Source organism: Saprolegnia diclina, assembly GCF_000281045.1.
Source record: "Saprolegnia diclina VS20 unplaced genomic scaffold supercont1.69, whole genome shotgun sequence".
NCBI lineage: Eukaryota > Oomycota > Saprolegniomycetes > Saprolegniales > Saprolegniaceae > Saprolegnia > Saprolegnia diclina.
Window position 1 is genome coordinate 275,299 of NW_008246136.1, and position 19,027 is coordinate 294,325.

At 61.2% G+C, this 19,027-nt stretch overlaps 5 protein-coding genes across 5 annotated transcripts; 2 read left to right on the top strand and 3 right to left on the bottom strand.

Moving 5' to 3' along the window:
• The first annotated feature begins 610 nt into the window (after positions 1-610).
• On the top strand, positions 611-2,071 carry SDRG_14293 (adenosylmethionine decarboxylase). Its single transcript, XM_008620413.1, has one exon. The coding sequence runs from the start codon at positions 883-885 to the stop codon at positions 1,975-1,977; it is 1,095 nt and encodes a 364-aa protein (XP_008618635.1). The 5' UTR covers positions 611-882; the 3' UTR covers positions 1,978-2,071.
• A 315-nt stretch (positions 2,072-2,386) lies between these two features.
• On the bottom strand, positions 2,387-3,692 carry SDRG_14294 (hypothetical protein). Its single transcript, XM_008620414.1, has 5 exons — positions 3,350-3,692; positions 3,170-3,308; positions 2,932-3,123; positions 2,775-2,887; positions 2,387-2,727 (listed from the first exon to the last, which is right to left on the bottom strand). Exons 1-5 carry the CDS (start codon positions 3,667-3,669, stop codon positions 2,472-2,474), a joined length of 1,020 nt encoding a protein of 339 aa, XP_008618636.1. The 5' UTR covers positions 3,670-3,692; the 3' UTR covers positions 2,387-2,471.
• A 269-nt stretch (positions 3,693-3,961) lies between these two features.
• SDRG_14295 (hypothetical protein) lies at positions 3,962-4,649 on the bottom strand (the record flags this gene model as incomplete). The annotated part of the gene is made up of 4 exons (XM_008620415.1): positions 3,962-4,042; positions 4,096-4,257; positions 4,300-4,364; positions 4,412-4,649. 4 exons carry the CDS (start codon positions 4,647-4,649, stop codon positions 3,962-3,964), a joined length of 546 nt encoding a protein of 181 aa, XP_008618637.1.
• Positions 4,650-4,666: 17 nt separating this feature from the next.
• SDRG_14296 (hypothetical protein) lies at positions 4,667-7,076 on the top strand (the record flags this gene model as incomplete). Its single annotated transcript, XM_008620416.1, has 12 exons — positions 4,667-5,081; positions 5,126-5,256; positions 5,302-5,355; positions 5,405-5,469; positions 5,512-5,793; positions 5,835-5,928; positions 5,973-6,101; positions 6,148-6,279; positions 6,323-6,443; positions 6,486-6,715; positions 6,757-6,972; positions 7,026-7,076. The coding sequence occupies 12 exons, from the start codon at positions 4,667-4,669 to the stop codon at positions 7,074-7,076; spliced, it is 1,920 nt and encodes a 639-aa protein (XP_008618638.1).
• A 176-nt stretch (positions 7,077-7,252) lies between these two features.
• On the bottom strand, positions 7,253-18,723 carry SDRG_14297 (hypothetical protein). Its single transcript, XM_008620417.1, has 18 exons — positions 18,494-18,723; positions 18,277-18,446; positions 18,145-18,235; positions 18,041-18,100; positions 17,910-17,996; positions 17,751-17,858; positions 16,236-17,706; positions 15,264-16,185; positions 14,981-15,212; positions 10,885-14,937; positions 10,690-10,836; positions 10,121-10,645; positions 10,006-10,071; positions 9,485-9,961; positions 8,699-9,436; positions 8,299-8,651; positions 8,111-8,252; positions 7,253-8,067 (listed from the first exon to the last, which is right to left on the bottom strand). Exons 1-18 carry the CDS (start codon positions 18,701-18,703, stop codon positions 7,276-7,278), a joined length of 10,644 nt encoding a protein of 3,547 aa, XP_008618639.1. The 5' UTR covers positions 18,704-18,723; the 3' UTR covers positions 7,253-7,275.
• Between the last annotated feature and the right edge of the window lie 304 nt (positions 18,724-19,027).

Consider the following 19,027-nt stretch of genomic DNA (forward strand, 5'->3'; position numbering starts at 1 on the left):
GCGCTCTGGACCGGGGGCTCCCAGCCAGTCGCTGGTGACTGGCGGACCACCACCCCCCACCTCGCGAAACGGCCACCCCCTACTCCACCCACGTGGCACGCCGACCACCACGCTGGTCGTTACACCCAACTTTGAGAATTGCGCGCGGCTCCCAACAGCGATGCGTTGCTGCGGTGCACATTTCGCACGTGCGCACATCACGAACGACATGTTGTCCGTCCTGGCACATCCTTGTAGGCGCGTCACATCCTTCCCCGCGACGACACTGGTCGGTGGCGAAAACAAGTTGCGTGAAATCCTCCGGCTTGGGTTTCAGCACCGTGGATTCCACGTCACAGAGGCGACGAGTCGCCGCCTGGCCAAAAACCAGGCGTTCCACGTGGTAATAAAATGCCTCAGGTGGGTGACTATACTCTATTTTTGTATTGGAATGAAAAAAATACGCCTGTCGCGCGAGTCGGCGGTCGTGGATGTGGCGTCCGAAACGTATCTTCCTAATTAGGCACCAACTCAATGAATCCACCAATGAAAGCACGTTATATCGTTAAAAGTCCGAATGGAGCCCGCGTGAGTGTGTCAAAAGTCCGAATTAATCGAGACTGGGATTCAGCAAAGTCGTGGCAGCTTGGATTTGATGGGATGCGAGGATTCGGTTCCAAGATCTTAGAGTCCTCGGAGGGTGTTTCACTCCACTTGGTTTCGCCCGCCTGAATCCGCCTAAAGGAGCTCACTTTAGCTTTGGATGCACGGAGACCAAGTCCCTTGCACCACCAAGACTAGCGGCGTCACGTTGTTCGAAAACTACCAAGTCGACTCTTCCATCATCTACACGGGCTTCTTCTACATCGGAGCTTGTGACGAACCTGCCTAACATCGACTACCATGAAGACCATTGACCAAACCATTACCGATTCTACCAACAACGTGACGTCCGACACGGCGTCGTCCACCGACTCGCGTGGCGACCAGCCCGTGATGGACTACCCCAACACCTTTGAAGGCCCCGAGAAGAACCTTGAGGTCGACCTCGTGCCCGCCTGCGACGGTGCCGATCCGCGCGGTCTGCGCGCGCTTTCGCGCGCCCAGATCGACGCGCTTCTGGACGCTGCCAAGTGCACGATCCTCTCGCACGTCTCCAACGCGCACCTCGACGCGTACGTCTTGTCCGAGTCGTCGCTCTTTGTGTATCCGCGCAAGATGCTCATCAAGACGTGCGGCACGACGACGCTCCTCAAGGCGCTCCCGCTCCTCACCGAGTACGTGCGCGACCTCGGCTTTGCAGTCGAGAAGGTGCGTTACTCGCGCAAGAACTTTCTGCTGCCGGACGACCAGCTCTTCCCGCATACGTCGTTCGCGTCTGAAGTCGACTACCTCAACGACTTCTTCCCGAACGGCGCTGCCCACATCCTCGGCCCGATCAACGCCGACCACTGGTTCGCGTACGCGTGGGATGTCCACGAGCACGGCGAGCCGGTCACCAAGCCGTCGGTTGGCGTCAAGGAGCACACGGTGCACATCCTCATGCAGGACATGCACGAAGACGCAGCCGCGGCCTTCTTCAAGCGCGACAACGGCTGGGACGGCGCCGCCATGAGCGAGAAGAGCGGCATCCGCGACCTCGCGCCGGACGCCATCATGGACGCCTTTGCGTTCGAGCCGTGCGGCTACAGTATGAACGCGATCGACGGTCCGTCGTACTCGACGATCCACATTACGCCCGAGTCGCACTGCAGCTACGCCAGTTACGAGACGAACGACATGGTCGGCGCATACGGCCCGCTCATCCAGGACGTCGTCGGCGTCTTCCGCCCCGCCAAGTTTACGGTCACCATGTCGGTGGTTGGTGAGCTCACCATGAAGGACCACATCTTCAAGAAGAAGGACTTCAACGGCTACAAGCGCCGCGGCGGTTGGACGCAAGCCCACATGGACGGCGACATTACTGTCCTCAAGGCCAACTTTGCCCTCGTCAACTGAGTCGATTATTATAGTTATATTGTTAGTAGTTTAGTTGCATAGCCATGATAAGGACTCCCCTCCTGAAAAACAAGTTGTATATTTTGAAACGAAACGAGCAACTGGTTGCTACTAAGATAGCATGAACATGTACAGCCTCACCCATCTGGACCACAACATATGTTGGTGTATGGGGCTAGGGGATGGCACCACGGAGCGTGTGACGCGTCGCATCCGATCGCGGTGCCATTTTAGCGTAGCGTCATCGCCCACGTGATGACGAGATAGTAGTAGCTGTATCCTCTAGAACTAGACTGTCCATTTGACTGGTGTTCCCATGGCAACTGCAAAGCCCTCCTCGCGAGCAACGCAGGCTCATGCCGTCGCTGCTGCACGATGAATCACGCTGCCGCAAGGTACCTTCCCGATACCACGCGTTGCGGAATGCTCCGAGTCTCTGGATTCTTTTGTTATACTTGAGGCGTTCCAAATCCCACAGTTTTGGAAGCAAGGACTTAAGCTGTCGCGTTCGGGTAGTAGAAGGCCTCGACGACCTCCATGAGGGGTGGTACGACGTAGTGGAACGACACCGTGTCGGGCGCCGCGCAGCCCGTGCCGTTGAGCCATCCGATGCCAAAGTGGTCTGAGAACCAATTGTTCTCTTGGTAAATCGACGTGTACACCGAGTGGTCGAACGCGTCTTCGTCGTGGGGCTCGAAAAAGATGCGCTCGGGACTGTACTGGTGGAAGCGCTCGCGACCCATTGCGTCGCTAATACAAGACAAACTAAGATCTACGATATCACGGACGCTGTGTACCGCGTGTCGGCGGGCTCGATGCCGTGGTACCGCATGCAGAACGAAATGGCCCAGTCGTCCGGCACAATCTCGTCCGGAAGACAGTACGGCTCGTCCAAGCTCTCGACAAGCAACTAGTCGCCATGACAAGGTGCAGCATGAACGAGCTATCGTCTACCTTGAGGTACGGCGCGCTAAAGGCATAGCCGCCCCCACCAGGCGTGTAGTACAAACCACCCTGGTCTCTCGTCGCAGCCAGCGTGTCCTCGACCGCGGCGCGGCGCGCTGGCGCCATGCGGTCCAGTGACACGGAGTGAAACCACTCAAATTGGCGACGGAGCTCCCACCACTGCAGTGTCATGCGGTGACCCTATGCATACGTTGAGCCCAAGAGCACCGGCGACGCAGCTGTCTACGAGCAAATGGGGTCTTGACGCGTCATAAGGCGCGAGAAAAGTCCGAAGGTTGTCGACCAAAACGTACGTGTCGTCGTCGCACTTGAAGATCCAATCGTACGTGTCTCCGTACTCGCGCCAGAGGATGCGAACGATATCGCTACAGCAACTCAGACCAGTTGTCAACGCGTCAAGACGAACCGGTGCTTCTGCCACAGATGGAGATGCGTCGGTGGCGCCACAACGCGGACCGTTGGGATCGCCGGGTCGTATACGTTGCTCATGAAGACGACCTTGTCGCAGCGCCGGCCCCACGTCGCCTTGATGGACGCGGCGCGAGCATGGTTCTTCTCGTATGTGTTGACCCAGCAGAGGATCTTGGCGGCCTTTGCAGGTGCTGGAAGCGCGCGGACGAGCTCGAGTGCATGTACGTGGCGGCCCAGCTGTGCGCGGACGTCGGCGACCTGCGCGCCGACCAGCGCCGCCAGCAGCAGCAGCGTCAGCGCCAGCCTCGCCAGCATGCTTCAACCTGATTGGCTTGCTGCTCTTGGCAAAATACCATACGTGGCGTAATTTTACGGTGCATAGACGACGCGTTAAACAACGCCGAGGCGTTTTAACGTCTTTTACTTGGCGTTCAAGACCAATACCTGGTGCGATGATTGATGTCATCATTACTGTGACGACCGGCATTGGTTTGGCAGCATGAACACCCGCAAGGCCTCGCTATCGAATAGTCTCGACTGCTGTACTGTCAGAATAAAAAAGGTGTAGAACGGCGATACATCGAATTCGTACATTTTGACTTACATGTTAGTACGTCAACAAAGGGTTGTGCGGAGGAAACTCGCGGTTCTCTTGGAGCATGGCTGCGCACGCACGGTGCGCCAAGTACTGCACACATCGATTGTATTTGGAACGGGAGAGAGGAGCGCAGATGTACGAACAGTGATAACGACAAGCGCCGCGATCAGCAGAGAGCCGAGCACGATGCAAGCGACGTCCCAGCCGTTCTTGTCGCTGAACGACATGGCGTTGGTCATGTGCAGTAGCAGCATGATCTCGCCGCCGCACTGGAGCGCGCCAAGGAGACACGTGGCATAGTAAAACTAGCAGATCACGTGAGCGAGACATGATGGCGGCAAGTGTACAAATTCACAGAGCGCGGCCTGTCGCTCGAGGTTGCCTTTGGTGCAGCGCACGTCTAGCGGCGGCTCTAGCACACCATTCCATAGTACCCACATACAAGGCGCCAAGGCCCACCGGCAAACGCTGGTCGGTCCGACGTCATTTCTGACGCTACGTAGCCGATGGCGCCGACGAACAGCGTAAAGATGGCGGTCCACCAGATCGCGTACGTGAAGAGGAACGAGAGCACACTGAGGGCGACCATGGCACTGCAATGTCGGCTCAGCATCTCGCGCGGCGTCTGCTTCTCGACCAGCATGGCCGCCGTCGTTTGTGAAGCGGTTTCGCCGTCTCCGCAGGAATGGATCTGCATCACTGCAACGACCAGAAATGCGCAAGTCCAAGTTGCAGGCGCAGCAGAATGGCGCAACGGTGGCCGTTTCATGCGCAACCATGGCGACGACGAGCACCGACGACATTGGCCAGCTCTTTGACGAGATCGTCAACAAGCGGACGAGCGCGGTCTCGAGCGCCGAGCTGAGCACCGTGCTCCCGTTCACGGCGGGCGACGTCCAATTCATCTTGACCAGAGTCGTCGACGACATGCGGCAGCACAAACTCGAGCTGGAGAAAAAAGAGTTTACGCGGTACGTCAAGAAAGCCACGTCGACCGTCTCGCTCGCCCACGTCGTCGTGACGCTCCAGCGACGGCGACACATGAAGACCTTCTCCGAGTATTACCTCGCGCGGGGCGTCGCGGGCGCGCAGCTCGTGGGACCGGCCGAGAGTGCGACAGAGCAACCTGGTCGGTGCTCATCTCGAATGCAATGGTGCGGCAACGTCGGCTAGGTGGCGCGTCTCGGCGTCGCAATAGCCGTCCAGGCGACGGGCTTGGTGGGGATGCGGTCTCGAATCAAAGCAACGACCGGCCCGAGGTCGAGCGCGACACCAAGGACGACCCCCAAGCGCAGTACGCGGCGGTAAGTGTGACAGCTCGTGCGCGGTGCTCTTACAATGCGAAATAGCGTCAGCGCATCAGTCTGGTACGCGCCTGTCGCGCGATCAAGTCGACGACCGAGGTACGCTGCCGATACCGGCTGCAAGACACAGAGAATGGAAACTGCACAGGGCATCTTTGCGATTGCGTTTAACCGCAAGTCGCGCCGCCTCGAGCTCCACACCGTCGCGCCGTCGTTCGTAGCAACACCTTCCCTTCAACACTCATCGAGTCGTAGCACGCGCGCCGCGCAGATCTACTCGTCGCGGTACTTTGTGCTGCTCTTCTCGCGGGATGCGGGGCAACTCGCGATCGGCTGCACCGGGTACCTCGGCGGGCACATCTACTTGGTGCGCAAGCAGGGCTGTGCCCACTCGGCGCCGCCCGATATTCTGCTGACAAGCTATGTGTTTGCGTCGCGCGACATCACCGCCGTCGTCGGGCTCGCCGAGCCGGACCTTCAAATGCCCGCGACGTCCGATGCGCCTGCGACCGGGCTCATCACAGCCCCGCTCGACATGTACGGGACTCCAGCCTGCAGCTGGTGGAGAACCATCCTAGGTTCACGGCGAGCCACGTCGCGCACGCTTGCTGCAACCACGGCACCGTCACCCTTTGCGCCGACGAAGGGCTGCTCGAGTGGAGTCAAGCCGAGGTATAGCCAAATGATGACGCACCCGTTGTCACAGCGAGGTGCAGGTGGCAACAACTGCCACCGACGCGGTCCCGACGCCGCTGCTGACCGACGGCGAGTGCGCGTTTCCGACGATCGCACACGTGAATGCGATTTCTGCCGCTGCGTTCGTCATGCCTCGGATGCTTCAACAGGTATGCCATGCTCCTTCACAGACCCTCCAGATGCAACAGTATCCAGGCGGCGCAGGGCTACTGCCTGTACATGAGCCAGCGCGCCTTCATCCTTGAAGATGATGCGACACCAGCACCAATCAAGGCCATGCTCGACGCAGATGTCGCCACGATATGCGCACTGTGGACCGAGGCCAAGGTAGTCGTCGTCCCATCAACCTACTTGGAACATGCGAGGACAGTTCAAAATGGGCCCGCGGAGGATCCAACCCAAACTCAAAAACGTCAAGCAACTTGTCAACTGCGGCACCGCTTCGTACACGGCGCTGACCCGAGACGGGCAAGTCTATACGTGGGGCCAAGGTATAACTCACATATGCGTGAGGAGATAACTCAAAATGACAGACGCTGTCGAGAGCCTCGGGAGCCATGTTGCTTTGGACGCAACCAAGAGTAGCCCGCGCAAACTCCCGGGGTTTACCAAGCCAGTCGCCAAGGTGACCTGTGGTGGGCAGCACGTTCTTGGCCTCGATGAGGCAGGAGTGGCCTACAGCTGGGGCAGCAATGCCCACGGCCAACTCGGACTGGGCCATCTTAACGACAGTGACACACCAGCGCGTATCGCCATCGCTGGGGTACGACTTCCTCACCCTCTCTACCTGCTCATGAACTGTAGAGCCCCGTAATCATCGACATCGCTGCAGGCGACAACCACAGCTTGCTCTTGACCAATGCCGGCACAACTTTGGCGTGCGGCAACAACTGGTCGGGTCAGCTCGGCACCGGCGGCAGCGCGCACCTTGATGCAATGACGCCGGTTTCGTTGCCCCCCGAGGCAAACGAACCGCTATACCTGGTTCAGGCCGTCGGCGAGACGTCGGCGGCCGTGTCAGTAACAGGTATCTGCCTACTTGGCCAGTTTGACATCGATGACCTTGATGGCAGGGACCGTCTTTGTGTGGGGGCTCTGTGCCGTGCCGCTTCTCGGTGTCGTGACGCGGCGAACGCCCCAGAAACTCGAGTACGCGGCGATGGACGTGTACAAGCCAAGTCGGGGCTTTGGTCGCCTCGATGCCGTCGACACCATGTACGTGGTCACGTCGATCGCCCTCGCCGCCGGTTGCGTCGTTCTCGCGGTCGCCCCCGTCCCATATACCAAGCTGCCAAAGCCGTAGAGAATCGATCCAACTCTTTGTTACCACTTTCGAAACGTTGCAATCGCGCGGCCGAGGTCGCGCCGGTCGTGCATCGCGAGGCGGAAGCGATACCAGCGCATGTGCATAGCCGACCCCCCGACGCCAACGTCCAGCTTGGTAGGCTCGACAAGACTCTGCTCCAGTACTGCGATCGTCGAGACCGCAATCACCTCGAGCTTGTCATCGGTACACGCGTCGACAACGTAGACGTGCGTGGGGGAGACCACGAGCACGCACGGAACGCCAGCGTCCGACGGCAACAGCCACTCGGTGCTCATGTCAGCTAGCTCGTGCGAGGGCTGCTCAGCCAAGTAGAGCGCATGCGCGAAGACGATCGGACCGGTCACGGACCCAACGAGTTTCCAGCGCACAAAGAGCGCTTCGTGCCGACGGAGCGGTAGCATGGTGGACGCGACTGCGTCATTGCGCCCGCCGACACCCATTTCGACGAGGAGACCGTCGGTCGTCTTGGAGACGAGCGACGCCATACCGCTCATGGGCTGTGCGACGATGCCGACGAGCCCTTTCCCGACGCCGACGACGCCAGCACCGAGGCCCGTGGACCGGCCTTGCTCTTGGTTGTCGCGCAGGACACTCAACGGCGTCGTCACGACACCGGTCGCGGCACCGACGATCGCTTGGCCAAACGAGTGGAAGCCGTGGGCGAGTCCCGAGGTAAAGTTGACGGGCGGCGTCGTTGTCGCGGTGGCTGTCGACGCACTCGTGCTGATATGGTCCATGGACCGCGAAATGGCATGGGCGACGCCCGAGACGGACGAGAGCGTCGCGACCTAGTCGAGTCGTGAGTCTCGTGTTATAACGCAAGACGGCGACCGAAGTGTGGGTTGCAAAGGACACAGCGCCTCGGAAGAGGCCTTTCGTGATCGAGACGGGCGAGTAGCCTTCCGTAGCGACAGCGAGCAGCGGCAGGCGCACGAGGTCCTGAACACCCGAGCTCACGTCGCGCACAAACCCTCTATCATTTCTTGTGAGTTGCATGTTGTATGGACAAGGCGTTGTACGCGGGGTTCCCGAGGACGTTGAGGGACATGAGCACCATTGGCGTGCGCACGACAGCGTCAGCGACGTAGTTCGCTGCAAGGTCCTTCGCCAACTGGTCGTCAAAGCACAGAATGTGGGCGAGGTCCACGCCCGAGAGCGACAGCGGCGTTCGGTCAAGGCCGTACAAGAAGCGCGCCGTGATGGTCAACGAAACCGGAGAGAGAACGAGACGGCCAATGTAGCGTTTAGCCCGCATCGCCAGTGCAATTTGCGTCTCCAATGGCGGCTCCGTTGGCGTCACCTCCACTGCGGACGCTGCTTCCAGAAGCGGCGCAAGCCATCCTTGCAGCCGAACGAGCAGCAGATCTTCAACCTACCACATGTGCTCGAAACTAAGTGGAAGTGCTCTGCAAATGGCACCTGCAGGACGATGGGCGACACAGCGAGCTCGAGCGCGTCCGTGTACGAATGCGTTGGCACCCAGCCGTCGGCGTAAACGAGTCGCAGCGTCAGCGCGTGGGACTTGACGAGCGGCTCAATGGACACGGCGAGGAGCTGCGCATCGGAGACGACCGCATTCGACCGGGAGACGTTGCCGCACATCAAGGCTCTGGGAAAATTGCACTCGGGAAAAAAGTGGACGAGCTCCAACGCTTCAAACACCAACAGCGACGTTGTGAAGCGCTGGATGTGCGAGAGATACCCCAAAGCAGCTCGCTGCTTGTGACCGTCGGGCACAACGTCGCCCAGCGAGAGCGCCATGAAGGCGATTTGCTGCGCGTCCAGACGCAGCACCTCGGCGTAGCTTGGGCCGTCGTCGTGCACCACCACGTGGTCGTCAAAACAGCGCACGACGACGGCGTCGACGCGCACCGAGACGCGCGTGGCCGGCGCCGCGAGAGGTCGGCAGGGGACGCGCGGCGCACTCTTGCCCCCGTCGATGCACTCGATGTGGACCATCCACACGCTGTAGCGCTCGTACATTGTCAGTAGCAGGACGAGGTCGCCTGCGCGGGCAAACTGGATGCCCTCGACCAGCCAGACAGCGCTCGACCAGCTGCAGTCGTCGCCCGCCACACGAACACGGAACCGCGCATGGGGCGACGGCGACGGCGAATCAAACACACTCGGCGCCGGAAGGCTGCCGTACGCCGAGTCCTGAACCAAACATTATGACGTGGCACGTTGTGGGACGATCTCGTGTACCTGAAGCTGCCAGTCGTACGCGATCGTGTCGTTGGCGCCGATCGTTGCACACTCGTCAACGTGGACAAGCGCGACCGCAACAGCGCGCGACAGGTGGTTTTGCAGCGTCACCGGCGGGTACGCGTCTTCGTAGATCGTAAGCACGACGGCGTCGTCGACGGCCACGACGGCAAACGTGAGCATCACGTCGGACCGGGTGGCATCCGAGTGTAAGAGCAAAAGACGCTGCGCACCGCACGGGCGAAGCTCAATCGACCGACGTGACCACGCGTAGCCGGGCGCTGCAATCGCGACCGAGAGCGCACAGTGCAGTCGCGTCGCGTCCAAGGCCGGCGTCAACACCGTTTCGAGGCCGTCGTCCGCAATACTGCTGCCGCGCGAAAGCCGCGTCCGGATCCATTTGAGACTCGAGTGCAACGACGACGGTCGCTCGAGGTGCGTTCCGACGGGCCACACGCTGGCTGCAGGCGCCGCGACCTACCCGACATCGTATAAGGTGATATACACGGGCACATCGCTACCGTTGGGACGAGCGCGTTGGTTTTGGCGGCGAGGAGCGTCGTGGGCAGCAGCTGCAGTGGGTACCGCTATCGACAAGAACGCTCACGATGCATCGCACCCAAGAGAATATCGTACCGACTGATTGCGTACTTGGTAGTGACACGCAAGCGTCACCCGCGCCATGCCGTCGACGATGCTATGGCGCACGACAGCGCTGAGGCAGCAGCCCGGCGCAGATGGCAAACTCCACATGACATGGGACGGCTGCGACGCATAGTTGGTCCACAAGAGCGTCTCGGGTATATACTGCAGCCCCATCGAAAAGCTCGAGATCGCCAGACTGAGCTCGGCCGACGGCAGCACCGTTTGGCGGCAGTCGGGGCCGTCAATGACGATGGCCCACGGCAGCTCGTTGCGAAGAACCAGCGTTGGACGCAAGGCGAGATGCCGCGCTGGCGACGTTGCGAGTCGCGTCAAGTGGATCGTCCCGCACTTTGGCGCGTCGACGCGGAGAACGCCACCCACCGGATACGCTGCGAGCTCATCCCCCTCGGGCGAGGCACACGCCGGGATCGCGAGCGAAGTGCCACCAACCTCGAGAATCTGGGGTTCTTGTGGGTTGTATTCGAGTACCTGCGTCTCTTCGGCGACGGCAAGGCGCTACGAAATGACTCTCAGATGAGAAGTTGCACTGGGTCTCATACCACGAGCGTTCGGCGCCCCGTCGCTTGGTGCAACAGCGACACGGCGGCCGGGACCGCAAGTTGATTTGTCAGCGTTAGCACCGGCCACAAATGCACTTCGAGCCAGGCCCATCGGAGAACGCGGTGCACAGACGCTGCCTCCTTTACCTTTTGGAGACCATAAGCTATCAAATTTTCCTTGAGGTGGAGACGTACGACGTGGCAGGCGGCGCGCTTGATAGCTACCCAGACGTACATGGTACCTGCGTCCCGAGAGAGCACGACAAGCGTGGCTGGCGCCTCGGGCGTCGTCGTCGCTGCCACCGGCGCAAAAGGCGTCGACGTACTCGCAACGAGCTGGGCCACACTCCACGGACGGCCGTTGTCACAGCGCAGAGATACGCGCGTGGACTGGCGCTCGAGGATGTGCGACTGCGGCGACGAGCCAAGGGTGACGGCCACCTCGTTGTTGAGGCGATACTGCAGGCGCTGGTCCAAGTGGTTGATAACAACAACGTCGCCGCGCACGACCACAGTTGTCTCGAGGCCACAGACGACAACCTCAACCCAGATGCCGCCCGTCGGAAGTGGCCGGTGCCACACGCCGCCAGGAGCCCTGATTGGACACGGCGTCGACCAGCCATGCGAGAGCGACCGCGTGAACTGCAGCTCGAACGGCGCTGTGATCGCATGCCAACTGTAGTCGACCGACACGAGACCACGGAGCTCTTGGACTTCGGTGGAGCCCACTTGACGAAACAGCAGCACCGCGTCGATTTGGTTGTGGATGCAAATCCGATACTTGATACGTTTTGTAGGTGGCGATGGCTCGGTGAGCGACTGCGACAACTGCATCATAAATAGCAACGCGTACTGTGTCAGCTGGAGCGTGAGCGCACCCGTCGTTAGCGCCAACGAGAGCTGGGCGGCCTGCTCCAAGACGACCGTCACTTGCCACGGCTGAAGCAGTGTCGTGGTCGCCAGCGTAGTAAGGTTGTGCATCTCGCTGCCGAGAACGCCAGCGACGACGCAGCTATAGCGAGCACTGCCCGCAAACGTCCGAAGGTGGACGCTGACATCCGTAGCTTTGACATGCAACAGCTCGTGCACGTCGTCACCACCATCGTGCCACGCCAGTTTGACTTCGTGGAGGTTGCCCACAACGTGCAGCAGTGGTAACGACGATATGGCAGCGACCGAGCTCACACGCACGGCGTCTCGCAGCTGCGCCGATAGCGCCACGTACAAAGGGAGCGACGAAGCGTCAACGCGCGGTAGACGCCACCGAAGCTCCCACTGAGTCGCAGCCGGCGTCGTCACAAGCGGGTAGTCTCGGGCGTCGAACGAGAGCTGGTAGGCTTCCGACACTTGCGGCGCCACATCGTCGTCCTCGCTCATCCACTGCGCAATGGCGGCCGCGAGCGACGGCGCCGAACCGGTGCGTGGAAGTCCGTCCTCCGCTCCCCACGGCACGTGCACGATACCGATCGAGACGAACGACGACGTCACACTGTCAAAACAGCGCACTTCGCACCGTACATCGCACAAACGACCCTCGATCCGCGGCCAATCGCGTGGCGCGACCGAAGCACGAAGCGGCATCGCCGTCACGCGTGTAAGCTGTCGCGGGGACGGGTACCGCCAGCGCAGCTCCAGGCAGTCCTTGTTGTCGTCGTCGTCCCACGGGCGCGCGAGATCGTTCAAGATGTCAATGAGCCGCAACTCATCCTCGTCCTCGTCGTCATCTTGTGGGGGTGCAGACGCTACGTCGAGCAGCGCCGTCGGCGAGAGCACGCTGCCCGAGAACGTCGCATTCGTCGTCACTGTCTCGGTACACACCAGCTCGCCGGGACGCGCGTGGTGAGCGCGGGGGTCGAGGCGCAGCGTGAGCTCTGCAAAGTCGTGCACCGTCGGCGCCTGCACTGAGACGACATCGTCCGACGCCTTTGCAAAAGACGTGTCCGTCGCGGGGACGGACCACGCCGCACTCCAGCGTTGAAGAAGGCGCAGCGACGCCATCGAGACCGACACGTGCACCGCGTTGCCGTCGAGATGCACTTCGGTCGGGTACACGCGCGTCTCGACGAGCTGCCGGTTGATGAGTCGCAAAAGCTGTTTGACGTCCCCGGTGCAACGCAGGTCGACGTCTCGGAGCAGCGCCGGTGCCTCGGCGACTTGCGCCTGCAGCCGGTGCCATGCTTTGGATCGACCGAGTTGAGGCCCGAGCGCCACCGTGACGGGACACGCGTCATCGAGCACCAAGACGCCGAGGCGCTGCCACGTCACGACGAAGTCCAATAGCTTGACTGGACACCACTCAAACAACGGCGTCGCGGGCCAAGCCGCCACGAGCGCTTGGTCCGTGGCGGTGACCCGCGCATCGAGACTCGCAAAGAGCGCACCCGTGTTGCACACGACGCAGGCACTGGCCGCTGCGATGCTGAGTTGACTGGGGGACCAGAGAAGCTTGAGTGCCGCATGGTCCACGGGGCCGACGCCGGGCAGGCTAAAGCGCGGCAAGAACGGACCCAGCGGCGTCCAGATCGACGTTGGCGATGGAATCGACGACGCCCCGAGTGGGGCGACGACCAAAGCGAGACGCTGCGCCATGGCGACTAGCGCCGGCGACACGTGGCACTGCAGACCTTGCACTTCAACGAGACCCGAGAGCGTGCGATATTCCGAGAGAGACCACGACGCGTGAAACAACTTCTCCGAGTACTTTTCGACCGCAAGCTGCCAGTCGTGCGGGTCCGAGTGCGGCCCGATGACGAGCGCCTCGTCATCTGTCACGACGCGGTGGCCGACGACAACGTTCTTGACCGAGAAGCGGCCGTCGTGGAGCGTGTGGCGGAACGCGACAGGCCCAACACGCAGCAATAGCGTGTCGGTACCCGACTGCACGCGCGCGTCGACGCCATCGATCGAAATCGCGCAGCTGAGCGGTGTCTCAGTCGACGACGCATCGCCCTTGTGCTCAGGCGGCCGCGGCGATCCGTCGGTGACGCGCATCAGGCGGCCGACGCTGTCGACGACCACATGCAGCGCGGGCTCGTCCAGTTCGAGGCCAAGTTTTGTCACGTGCACGTCAATGTGCTTGGATGGCGTCACCTCGATGGCAAGGAACCACGGTGGCACAAGGTAGTCGACGCGGACAAGTGTCAGCGGCGCCTCCGAGAGCGTTGCCACCGCCACCTCGTACGGCGACCGCGCGGGTGCCGCTGTCGCGTCATACTGCACCAGCGCCATGTACACGGCACCAGCTCGCAGCATGGTCTTGGCCTTGGGCGCAACTTGCAGCGCCGAGGAAGGCGCTCGCGGTCGTCGAGAGACAACGCGGAACGGCGGGTGGCTCAGGCCGTCCGTAGGCAGGTCCAAGTGCGGCACAGTCTCGACGGTCGTCGACTCGGCGCACACTGCCAACTGCCGCTCCGCATGCTCGTTGCTCGAAGCCACCGGTAGCAGCAGTCGCATCGACCCGACGTGCACCGACACGTACGGCAGCGCCGTGTCGGACGACGACGCAGATGGCGAGGCGGCGGCGTCTCTGGACGCAAGATTCTTGACCAGCTGCATGCCCACGGTCAGCGTCGGCTCGCTCAGTAGCACGTCGAGGTCTTCGACGCTCCCGAGAAGACACCAGTCGCCCAGCTCGCCCGTGTTGGCGTTGTAGTTGCGGGCAAAGAGCGACAGCCACGGGTCTGGTGACGTGTGCGTGCTTATGATAGGACATTGTGCGCGCACGAGGGACTGAAACTGGACCTTCTCGCAGCACGCCTTGACCAGAAGCGTCGTCTCGCGCCAGAAGGCCAGTGCGCTCGCGGTCGCCGGCGCGAAGACATACCTCGTCGCAGCTCCAAACGCGCGAATGTCCGACTCGTCCAAGCAGAACAAAATGCCCGCGAGGATCTCGGGCGACAAGACCTTGTCAAAGGCCCCAATGCTGGCTGTCGATGGTATTCGTGCCGATGTGAGCGTCTCGGTGCAGGTAACGTCGTGCAACTGCACTTGTAGATCCAGGTATGGCACCTCCGACGGTGCTGCCGGTGTCTTGTGCGGCGCGACTGTGCCCACTTGGGCAGCGAGGAAAAGGTCGGTGAGCGTGCACGCGACATCAATGCCACGACTCTGGAGCGCCAATGTGGTGCGAGCGAGCTCGAGACCCGTTTTCACAGACCACAGCACGGGCGGTGCATCTGCGATGGCCAATGTCAAAGGCTCGGTGGGGCCCGCGGGCGGCAGCGTCGGAATTCGGCCCAGTAAGACCATCTAAATCTCACATTCAAAGCGCACACAGGGCAAACCTTTGTACCTGAAGCGGCGAGAGGGACACGTCGACGGCGCCGAGCATCACTGTCGACTCAAACAAGAGCAAAATTGCAGGCAACGGCGCCGTTCGCGCCGATACATCGATGGCAACAACGACCCTCGTCGCGGCGCACGAGAGCAGTGGCGATGCCAAGGCGGCGACATTCCAAGGCGACACGTCGATCTCAAGCCGGCAGCGACCGCCGCAAGTTGCCCCCCGAGCGTCTTTCAACCCGCTACCGTGACGCTTGAGTCAGGTCATGCAGGAATTCATATCTGCGTCGTACCTTGTGTTGGTCGCGATGCGAAGGGCAGGGGTCGTGAACAGGACATGTCTGGAGAGATGAATTGTAGCGGGCGCCAAGGCCACCTGCAACGCAAGCGTCCACAGCGGCACGTCAACGACAGCAGGTGCCGGGGCATCGGATGGTAAGGCCACTGGGACGTCGACAACCATGGCCAAAAGAGGCAACATGCGGTGCCACTGCGCCTCGAACGACTGCATCTCCCACCGGAGCCCGATGTGGACGATCGAAGGCGGTAGCACCTCGGGTGATCGAATCGCCAGCATGTCGACGAGACTTGGCAGCCACTGCCGAAGTGCCGTCACCGAGACCTCAGCCGATGCCTCGGTGGCGACCCAAGGCACCTCGGCGCGAGACGACTCAAAGATGACGCGACCTCGTCGGCTGCAGTCGACCGCCTCCACCGAGACGGACGCACGTGCCGTCGCCATCGCCAGGTCCTGGCCCGTGACCAGAGACGCTTCCAGTTCGACGCCGTGCATGCCAATGGTAAACGCGTCATGGCAATTCATCGCGTTGGTCACTGTGGGCGCAGCGTACTCGACACGAACGATGGCGCAGACCGTCGGTAGCAAGTTGCTCAGCAGCGTCTCGAGCAGTGGCGTGCTCACTCCCAAGAGACACGACTCGAAATAGGCGTCGGCCGACGCCTGCATGACGTCCGTGGTGTAGCGCAAGTCGAGAGCGGCGTGGGAGAGGTTGAGGACGTCATTCTCATCGACCTGCACGCTAGTGTTCGCGACGGCAACACGCATGTCTTGCTCGCCCAGCATGCTGAGCAGCACGTCGTGCACCTGTAACGACAGCGCATGGCCGTCGTCGAAATGAACCTCCAGCGACAGCGACGTTGCGTGCACGAGGGTCATGGCCATAGTGGCGGCGGTGGCTGCCTTCTCGGGGGCATCTACACATACATGGCATCAGCACCACCCCCATCGTTCTCTGGGTTCATACGGGCCGTGTCCAGACGCGAAAAGTCCAAGTCATTGAGAAACGCCATGTGGGCGGTCAGCGACTCGAGGCGAAGATCGAGATGCATGGGTCCGAGAGCGACATCGATCGAGACGAGTTCGGGCGACGCAACGTGGCGCAGGCGCAACGCCCGGCCGCACGCGTGCCCGAGATGAACGCATTTGTGGCCGACACTGATGGCGGTCCACGTCCGCATGGCCGGCAGGAAGAACTGCTCGAGGTTTTCGAGCACGGGTCGGTCAAGCTCGTACCGCTGCACAAAGGCCTGCGCAAGCAGATGCACTTGACGCCGGAAGCGTGGCGCGGGCACGCAAACGTCGAGGTCGCGGTGCACCATCTCGACGACGTGGTCGACCATGCGGGAGACGTGGGCGTTGCCTTGGTTGTCGACGCAGTCTTGGAGGCGACGAAGACTACTCGTCCAGTAGTCGTCGATCACCGAAAGGGATACCGCGTCGCACGTACACGCCACGGGCGGTGACGCGCCATCGTGCTGCCAGCTGTCCCCCGCCAAGAGGTCGCCAAAGTACGACTCGGATGCATTCGGATGCGGCACACCATACAACACGCGGCTGTCGCCAGCGCGAAGAAGCGTTGGCGCCACAAGCGTCGTTGGCTGGTGCCACAGTACTTCGCGCACTTCCAGCAACGAGTCTTGGCGCGCGCCATCGGTCGACACGCGCAGTAGCACGCACGAGGCCTCGACGACGCCAATGACGTTGGCGGCTTTCGAGACTTTGGTCTTTGTGTGCTGCGAGAGATCGATGGGCACCAAGCCCACATTGGCCACGGGCACAAACTCGACGGCTGCCGCCTCCGCACTCGCGCCCTTCGTGGGACTGGACGCCGTAGCGTCCTCGCCGTGACTCCGCAGCGTCAGCGACGCACTCTGAATCGACACGCGCACCGTCACGATCGACACGGGCGGGTCCTCTGCAATCGTAATGCTGCACTCGGGCAGACTTGGCTCGTGCTCTGGGATTTTCTTCTCGAGCGACGTCAAGAGCTCTTTCTCAAGCTCATCCACCGCGCCGTCGTCGTCGCCGATGATTGCGCCGTAGACCCAGCTCGTCCACGACGAAGCCGGCGCTTCCTGGGCCGGCGCGGGCGGCGGTGGGTTCAAAACAAGAGGTACCAGTGGCTCGCTCGGTTCGCTGGCGCTCGACAGCAGCGGCGATGAAGACGCGCGTACAAGTCGATGCGGCGACGTCGGAGGCTTGGGCGTCACAAACGCAATGAGCATATGCACTTGGCGGTCGCTCAGCGAGACGCAGAGCTCCTTGACGTACACATCGAGCACGACGACGTCATTGCCCTCGAACGAGGCGCCGAGAAATGGATCGCCATGGACGTGCGGCGTGTACACCGACTTGGTCGGCCCAACGCGGTTGGCCGACGGCTCGAGCGCGTACATGCAGCGCAAGGACAGGCTTGTTCGACGCAGAACAGGCACCTACGTTGCTGATGAATGTGCAACAGTCGCACAGGACCTCGGACCTCGTAGCCAATGACTTGGCGATGGATCAGGTCCGAGTCGACGTCGACAGCGACGCGGTCGCTTGTGTACCGATCGAGGAAGACGGAAATGTCCTTGGCGTCGATGCACTAATGACGCGACTCCAACTTCGCGTTCTCGTTGGTACCGTAACGAGGTACCTTGGCAATGGCTTTTTGATCGCCCTTGGGCTCCGCAAAGCCTCTCGGCCATGTTGACGTATTGCCTGCCGAGTAGAGGTCGAGGAGCTACATGTGGACGCGTCAACAAGCCGATGCGAGACGAGACGTACGCCGAGGGTCACCGAGAGCACCATGTCGTCTTCCTCGTACTTGAGTACAAGGTTGTTGATCTAACACTGGGTGTTTGTCTCGGTAAGCAGTCAATAGCTCATACCTGGATCGACACGTTGGCGAGGATCTTGGCCAGCGTCGCTTGCAGCCAGCTCGACTTGGGGGCGTCGATGGGCGTCTCGGGCTCGGCGCTCCTAGGATCGTTCGCATGCATGACACTGCCATGAGCACGTACTTGGACATGTGCGTCGTCATTGTTGCGTAGCTGCCCTCGGACGCCATGCTATTGCGACGCTGGCGGGGAGTGCTCTCGTCCTTGGCCGTCAAGATGAGCTCGACCGTGTAGAGCTTGACCTCGATCGGCTGCGAGAGGATCTGCGTCCATGGAATGTGGATGCGCAGCTCCTGCGTCGTCGGCCATGAGCCGCAGAGGTCGCATGTGCATGTATTACCCGGATGAAGCCGCGCGAGAAGTCAAAGGTCGGCGGCAGGTCGAGCGCCGACTGCAGCACGTGACGCTTGATCTCGAGGTCGTTGAGGACGAGGTCGTTGCCGAAGAAGCCGAAGCCCTCGAGGTGGATGTCCTTGAGGTACTTGGAGAGGTAGAACTGCAGGGTCTGCGCGAGGTACCCCTTGAGCGGCGACGACAGGATGTCTAGCATCCTTCGCCCGCTTCGATTCGCGCAAATGCAAGTCCATTGCCGAGACTTTGAGCCAATCACACTGCAAGACCAAGCATTTTAACCAATCCAAACACTGCATTTGCATTTTAACCAATCCAAACACTGCATTCTTTCACAGCCTGCGCCGGAGACGACAATGGTGGCCCCAGGACTCGGTCCGTTGGCGCCACCATTGTCGTCTCCAGCGCTGGCTCACAAAGCGCCTTGTGGTCACCAACGGCAAACAGTGTTCTTGCCGAGCGACGAAACAGTGGATGGTGGATTCCGGTACTTTGTATGAATCGTCGCAGCTGACGCATCTGC

Excerpts from the sequence above, each read along its gene's own strand:
- SDRG_14293 (XM_008620413.1), top strand. The coding sequence starts at position 883 with ATGAAGACCATTGACCAAACCATTACCGATTCTACCAACAACGTGACG.
- SDRG_14294 (XM_008620414.1), bottom strand. The coding sequence starts at position 3,669 with ATGCTGGCGAGGCTGGCGCTGACGCTGCTGCTGCTGGCGGCGCTGGTC. Across the intron at positions 3,124-3,169 it reads CGTCAAGACCCCATTTGCTC|GGTCACCGCATGACACTGCA; the intron begins GTAGACAGCTGC and ends ACGTATGCATAG. Across the intron at positions 2,888-2,931 it reads TTAGCGCGCCGTACCTCAAG|TTGCTTGTCGAGAGCTTGGA; the intron begins GTAGACGATAGC and ends CATGGCGACTAG.
- SDRG_14297 (XM_008620417.1), bottom strand. The coding sequence starts at position 18,703 with ATGCTAGACATCCTGTCGTCGCCGCTCAAGGGGTACCTCGCGCAGACC. Across the intron at positions 18,101-18,144 it reads TCGCCAACGTGTCGATCCAG|ATCAACAACCTTGTACTCAA; the intron begins GTATGAGCTATT and ends ACCCAGTGTTAG. Across the intron at positions 9,962-10,005 it reads CCAACGCGCTCGTCCCAACG|GTCGCGGCGCCTGCAGCCAG; the intron begins GTAGCGATGTGC and ends GATGTCGGGTAG.